At 45.2% G+C, this 7,500-nt stretch overlaps 1 protein-coding gene across 1 annotated transcript in view; it reads right to left on the bottom strand.

Annotated features, from left to right (window-relative positions):
- LOC120038046 (probable E3 ubiquitin-protein ligase HERC1) overlaps positions 1-4,941 on the bottom strand; it is an 8,431-nt gene extending 3,490 nt beyond the window's left edge. Inside the window, exons 1-2 of the mRNA XM_038983985.1 lie at positions 4,776-4,941; positions 3,143-3,268 (exon numbers count right to left, since the gene is read on the bottom strand). Of these exons, the coding sequence (XP_038839913.1) occupies positions 3,143-3,268; positions 4,776-4,928 (279 nt within the window). The 5' untranslated portion in view covers positions 4,929-4,941. The remainder of the gene's footprint in view (positions 1-3,142; positions 3,269-4,775) is intronic.
- Positions 4,942-7,500: the final 2,559 nt, after the last annotated feature.

Genomic DNA, 7,500 nt, shown 5'->3' with positions numbered 1-7,500 from the left:
GTAATTAATACAGCCATTACCTCACGGTACCACACTACCTGTAATTAATACAGCCATTACCTCACGGTACCACACTACCTGTAATTAATACAGCCATTACCTCACGGTACCACACTACCTGTAATTAATACAGCCATTACCTCACGGTACCACACTACCTGTAATTAATACAGCCATTACCTCACGGTACCACACTACCTGTAATTAATACAGCCATTACCTCACGGTACCACACTACCTGGAATTAATACAGCCATTACCTCACGGTACCACACTACCTGTAATTAATACAGCCATTACCTCACGGTACCACACTACCTGTAATTAATACAGCCATTACCTCATGGTACCACACTACCTGTAATTAATACAGCCATTACCTCACGGTACCACACTACCTGTAATTAATACAGCCATTACCTCACGGTACCACACTACCTGTAATTAATACAGCCATTACCTCATGGTACCACACTACCTGTAATTAATACAGCCATTACCTCACGGTACCACACTACCTGTAATTAATACAGCCATTAATACAGCCATTACCTCACGGTACCACACTACCTGTAATTAATACAGCCATTACCTCACGGTACCACACTACCTGTAATTAATACAGCCATTAATACAGCCATTACCTCACGGTACCACACTACCTGTAATTAATACAGCCATTACCTCACGGTACCACACTACCTGTAATTAATACAGCCATTACCTCACGGTACCACACTACCTGTAATTAATACAGCCATTACCTCACGGTACCACACTACCTGTAATTAATACAGCCATTACCTCACGGTACCACACTACCTGTAATTAATACAGCCATTACCTCACGGTACCACACTACCTGTAATTAATACAGCCATTACCTCACGGTACCACACTACCTGTAATTAATACAGCCATTACCTCACGGTACCACACTACCTGTAATTAATACAGCCATTACCTCACGGTACCACACTACCTGTAATTAATACAGCCATTACCTCACGGTACCACACTACCTGGAATTAATACAGCCATTACCTCACGGTACCACACTACCTGTAATTAATACAGCCATTACCTCACGGTACCACACTACCTGTAATTAATACAGCCATTACCTCACGGTACCACACTACCTGTAATTAATACAGCCATTACCTCACGGTACCACACTACCTGTAATTAATACAGCCATTACCTCACGGTACCACACTACCTGTAATTAATACAGCCATTACCTCACGGTACCACACTACCTGTAATTAATACAGCCATTACCTCACGGTACCACACTACCTGTAATTAATACAGCCATTACCTCACGGTACCACACTACCTGTAATTAATACAGCCATTACCTCACGGTACCACACTACCTGTAATTAATACAGCCATTACCTCACGGTACCACACTACCTGTAATTAATACAGCCATTACCTCACGGTACCACACTACCTGTAATTAATACAGCCATTACCTCACGGTACCACACTACCTGTAATTAATACAGCCATTACCTCACGGTACCACACTACCTGTAATTAATACAGCCATTACCTCACGGTACCACACTACCTGTAATTAATACAGCCATTACCTCACGGTACCACACTACCTGTAATTAATACAGCCATTACCTCACGGTACCACACTACCTGTAATTAATACAGCCATTACCTCACGGTACCACACTACCTGTAATTAATACAGCCATTACCTCACGGTACCACACTACCTGGAATTAATACAGCCATTACCTCACGGTACCACACTACCTGTAATTAATACAGCCATTACCTCACGGTACCACACTACCTGTAATTAATACAGCCATTACCTCACGGTACCACACTACCTGTAATTAATACAGCCATTACCTCACGGTACCACACTACCTGTAATTAATACAGCCATTACCTCACGGTACCACACTACCTGTAATTAATACAGCCATTACCTCACGGTACCACACTACCTGGAATTAATACAGCCATTACCTCACGGTACCACACTACCTGTAATTAATACAGCCATTACCTCACGGTACCACACTACCTGTAATTAATACAGCCATTACCTCACGGTACCACACTACCTGTAATTAATACAGCCATTACCTCACGGTACCACACTACCTGTAATTAATACAGCCATTACCTCACGGTACCACACTACCTGTAATTAATACAGCCATTACCTCACGGTACCACACTACCTGGAATTAATACAGCCATTACCTCACGGTACCACACTACCTGGAATTAATACAGCCATTACCTCACGGTACCACACAACCTGGAATTAATACAGCCAATGTCAGTCAATGTCAGTCAGCCAATCAGTCAGTCAGTTAGTCAGTCAGCCAGTCAGTCAGCCAATCAGTCAGTCAGTCAGCCAGTCAGCCAATCAGTCAGTCAGCCAATCAGTCAGTCAGCCAATCAGTCAGCCAATCAGTCAGTCAGTCAGTCAGTCAGTCAGCCAATCAGTTAGTCAGTCAGTCAGTCAGCCAATCAGTCACTCACTCAGTCAATCAGCCAGTCAGTCAATGTCAGTCAGTCAGTCAGCCAATCAGTCACTCACTCAGTCAATCAGCCAGTCAGTCAATGTCAGTCAGTCAGTCAGCCAGTCAGTCACTCACTCAGTCAATCATCAATGTCAGTCAATGTCAGTCAGTCAGTCAGCCAATCAGTCAGTCAGTTAGTCAGTCAGCCAATCAGTCAGTCAGTCAGTCAGTCAGCCAATCAGTCAGTCAGCCAGTCAGTCAGCCAGTCAGTCAGCCAATCAGTCAGTCAGTCAGTTAGCCAGTCAGTCAGTCAGCCAGTCAGTCAGCCAGTCAGTCAGCCAATCAGTCAGTCAGTCAGTCAGTCAGTCAGCCAATCAGTCAGTCAGTCAGCCAATCAGTCAGTCAGTCAGTCAGTCAGTCAGCCAATCAGTCAGTCAGTCAATCAGTCAGTCAGTCAGCCAATCAGTCACTCAGTCAATCAGCCAGTCAGTCAGTCAGTCAGTCAGTCAGTCAGTCAGTCAGTCAGTCAGTCAGTCAGTCTGTATTTAAAGTGCATATTGAAATCACTTTACAGCAAAACGATGAAATGAAAGAGATGCAGACAAAGGGAAGAGAACAGAATAAAGGACCACCTTCTTGAGCACGTCCACACTGATCTCTGGCATCCCACAAACCATCTGTTCCAGTTGTTTGGCTGTGAGGAGGGAGAGGAGAGGGACAGGGACGATCCAGGACATGCCCTCACGCACCACCGCCACCTGGGAGAGAGAAGGGGGGTAGGAGGAGGTAGGGAGGGGGGAGGGAGAGGGAGAGAGAGGGATAGGGGGAGAGAGAGAGAGGGAGAGGGATATGGGGAGAGAGATGGATAGGGGGAGAGGGATAGGGGGAGAGAGAGAGATGGATATGGGGAGAGAGAGAGATGGATATGGGGAGAGAGAGAGGGATGGGGGAGAGAGAGAGGGATAGGGGGAGAGAGAGAGAGGGATAGGGGGAGAGAGAGAGGGATAGGGGGAGAGGGATAGGGGGGAGAGAGAGAGAGGGAGAGGGATAGGGGGAGAGAGAGAGATGGATATGGGGAGAGAGAGAGGGATAGGGGGAGAGAGAGAGATGGATAGGGGGAGAGAGAGAGAGGGATAGGGGAGGGAGAGCGGGGAGAGAGGGATAGAGAGAGAGAGAGAGGGGGAGGGAGAGAGAGATATAGAGAGAGGGGTAGGGGAAGGAGGAAGACAGGGGAGAGAAAGAGAGGGGGGAGGGGAGATATGGGACAAGAGGTTCCAGTTGAGAGTTAAACACCTTAGAGTCTAACAATTATAAATATAGTCTAGTTATATACTGAACCCTGACGTTTCTACAATTATATAAATCTAGTTGTTCACATGCCAACCAAGCTGGGTGTTAAGATTACTTAGAAAAATTCCAGGTATGAATCTTCATCTTAAAACCAATTCAGTATTGAGTTTCTATTATAAAAGAGCGCAGTGCCTCCTGTCTTAATCCAAGAATTCAATATATACATCTCAAGTTTCAGAGTGGAGGAGAGGTCTGCTGAGTTTCTCTGAAATGAAAAGCCGCAGGGCATAGCCTAAGTGTAGTGCAGAGGGCCCCGATAATGTCTTGTAGAGAAGACGCCACGAAGAGGAACGTCTAAAAGCAGCAGGTGGCCCCGGTGTGTTAGTCATCGCCCGCTGGAAGTTAATGAACTGCGGCAGAGTCATGTAGAATCCACGGGGAATGAACAAAACACGAGGCGATAGGACGACCATCAGCTGTCAGTCGCTCTGGTGTGCTGCCTCTCGTACCCGTCTGTCTATCTCGTGCAGGCGTTACTCAATGGGGTTGTCTGTGTGTGTGTCGTACCTGTCTGTCTATCTCGTGCTGCCAGTCCTCGATGGTGTTATCTGTGTCGTACCTGTCGGTCTATCTCGTGCAGGCGGTACTTGGTGTTATCTGTGTCGTAACTGTCTGTCTATCTCGTGCTGCCAGTCCTCGATGGTGTTATCTGTGTCGTACCTGTCTGTCTATCTCGTGCTGCCAGTCCTCGATGGTGTTATCTGTGTCGTACCTGTCTGTCTATTTCGTGCTGCCAGTCCTCGATGGTGTTATCTGTGTCGTACCTGTCTGTCTATCTCGTGCTGCCAGTCCTCGATGGTGTTATCTGTGTCGTACCTGTCTGTCTATCTCGTGCTGCCAGTCCTCGATGGTGTTATCTGTGTCGTACCTGTCTGTCTATCTCGTGCAGGCGGTACTCCTGTGTGTGTGTTGTACCTGTCTGTCTATCTCGTGCAGGCGGTACTCGATGGCCCGGGCTACATACTCCTTCCTGTTGGAGAAGGTCAGAGGGATGCTGTTTCCACCGGGGATAATAGGAACCATCTTACCGTCTGCACTCTGACCCACAAACGAATCCAGAGGAATCATCTAGAGGGGGGGGGGGGGGGGGGGGGGGACACAACAGTAAAACATCACATCATCTGAATTCAAGTTGGTTCAAGTTGGGGTCAATTCCATTTGTAGAGAGATGATTCAGAATCCTGTCAGATCAGGAGATACAGTCCCTTCCTCTTTATTCCCTGTCTCTCTCTCTCCTCCCGCTCCTTCCTCCATCTTTCCCTCTCTTGGCTAGGAGAGTGTGGGCCTGAGAGGCCCTCTCTCTCCCTCCTCTCCTCCATCCCCCCTCTCTTTCCCCTGGCTGTGGTCCTTCCTTCACAAGACTGGGAGGCCATGTCTCTCTCTCCCTTCCTCTCCCTTTTTCCCTTCCTCTCCCTCCTTCCCCCCTCTCTCCCTTCCTCTCCCTCTCTGGACTCCCTCTATCTATCCTGGCTGTGGTCCGTCCTGGGAGGCAGGCCAATTGGCCAATCGGCAGACAGGATGTGCTGCATCAACAGGACCCTTGCATTCCAGTATGTGTGTGTGTGTGTGTGTCTGTGTGAGAGAGAGAGAGAGCGAGCCCGGTCCAGCCCAGTAGAGTCACAGTGCAGTGGTTATGTGTGTGTGTGTCGGGGGGAACGAAGGTTGGCCATTGTGTATCAAAAAGAACCAGTGCCAGAATGGTGAGGAGGGGTTGGGTTGGGGGGGGGGGGTTAGAGAGAGAAACACAGTGTACCAGTTAGAGCTGGGAATTGCTAGGGGCCTCACCATACCATATTATCACCATACCATATTATCACCACACCATATTATCACCATACTGAGAGACCTCACCATACCATATTATCACCATACTGAGAGACCTCACCATACCATATTATCACCATACCATATTATCACCATACCATATTATCACCATACCATATTACCACCATACCATATTACCACCATACCATATTATCACCATACCATATTATCACCATACTGAGAGACCTCACCATACCATATTATCCCCGTACCATATTATCACCATACCATATTATCACCATATTACCACCATACTGAGGGGCCTCACCATACCATATTATCACCGTACCATATTATCACCATACCATATTATCACCATACCATATTATCACCATACCATATTATCACCATACCATATTACCACCATACCATATTACCACCATACCATATTATCACCATACCATATTATCACCATACTGAGAGACCTCACCATACCATATTATCACCATACCATATTATCACCGTACCATATTATCACCATACCATATTATCACCATACCATATTATCACCATACCATATTATACCAATACCATATTACCACCATGCCATATTATCACCATACCATATTATCACCATACCATATTATACCAATACCATATTATCACCATACCATATTATCACCATACGGAGAGACCTCACCATACCATATTATCACTATACCATATTATCACTATACCATATTATCACCGTACCATATTATCACCATACTGAGAGACCTCACCATACCATATTATCACCATACTATATTATCACTATACCATATTACCACCATACCATATTATCACCATACCATATTATCACCATACTGAGAGACCTCACCATACCATATTATCACCATACTATATTATCACTATACCATATTATCACCATACCATATTATCACCATACCATATTATCACCATACTGAGGGACCTCACCATACCATATTATCCCCATACCATATTATCACCATACTGAGAGACCTCACCATACCATATTATCACCATACCATATTATACCAATACCATATTACCACCATGCCATATTATCACCATGCTGAGAGACCTCACCATACCATATTATCACCATACCATATTATCACCATGCCATATTATCACCATACCATATTATCACCATACGGAGAGACCTCACCATACCATATTATCACCATACCATATTATCACTATACCATATTATCACCGTACCATATTATCACCATACTGAGAGACCTCACCATACCATATTATCACCATACTATATTATCACTATACCATATTACCACCATACCATATTATCACCACACCATATTATCACCATACCATATTATCACCATACTGAGGGACCTCACCATACCATATTATCCCCATACCATATTATCACCATACTGAGAGACCTCACCATACCATATTATCACCATACTGAGAGACCTCACCATACCATATTATCACCATACCATATTACCACCATACCATATTATCACCATACCATATTACCACCATACCATATTATCACCATACCATATTACCACCATACCATATTATCACCATACTGAGAGACCTCACCATACCATATTATCACCATACCATATTATCACCATACCATATTATCACCATACTGAGAGACCTCACCATACCATATTATCACCATACCATATTATCACCATACCATATTATCACCATACTGAGAGACCTCACCATACCATATTATCACCATACTGAGACCTCACCTTTTCTAGGCTAGTTTCCAAGTCAAATCTCCCCATCCATGTCAGTTCCAGCATTGAATCCAAACTGAATGGATGTGAACCATCACTCTCCTCCAAGCTTCTCTGTCTCC

The sequence above is a fragment of the Salvelinus namaycush genome, unplaced genomic scaffold (genome assembly GCF_016432855.1).
Source record: "Salvelinus namaycush isolate Seneca unplaced genomic scaffold, SaNama_1.0 Scaffold2054, whole genome shotgun sequence".
NCBI lineage: Eukaryota > Metazoa > Chordata > Actinopteri > Salmoniformes > Salmonidae > Salvelinus > Salvelinus namaycush.
The sequence above is the reverse complement of the archived record's forward strand: the minus strand, read 5'-3'. Positions and strand labels throughout refer to the sequence as shown.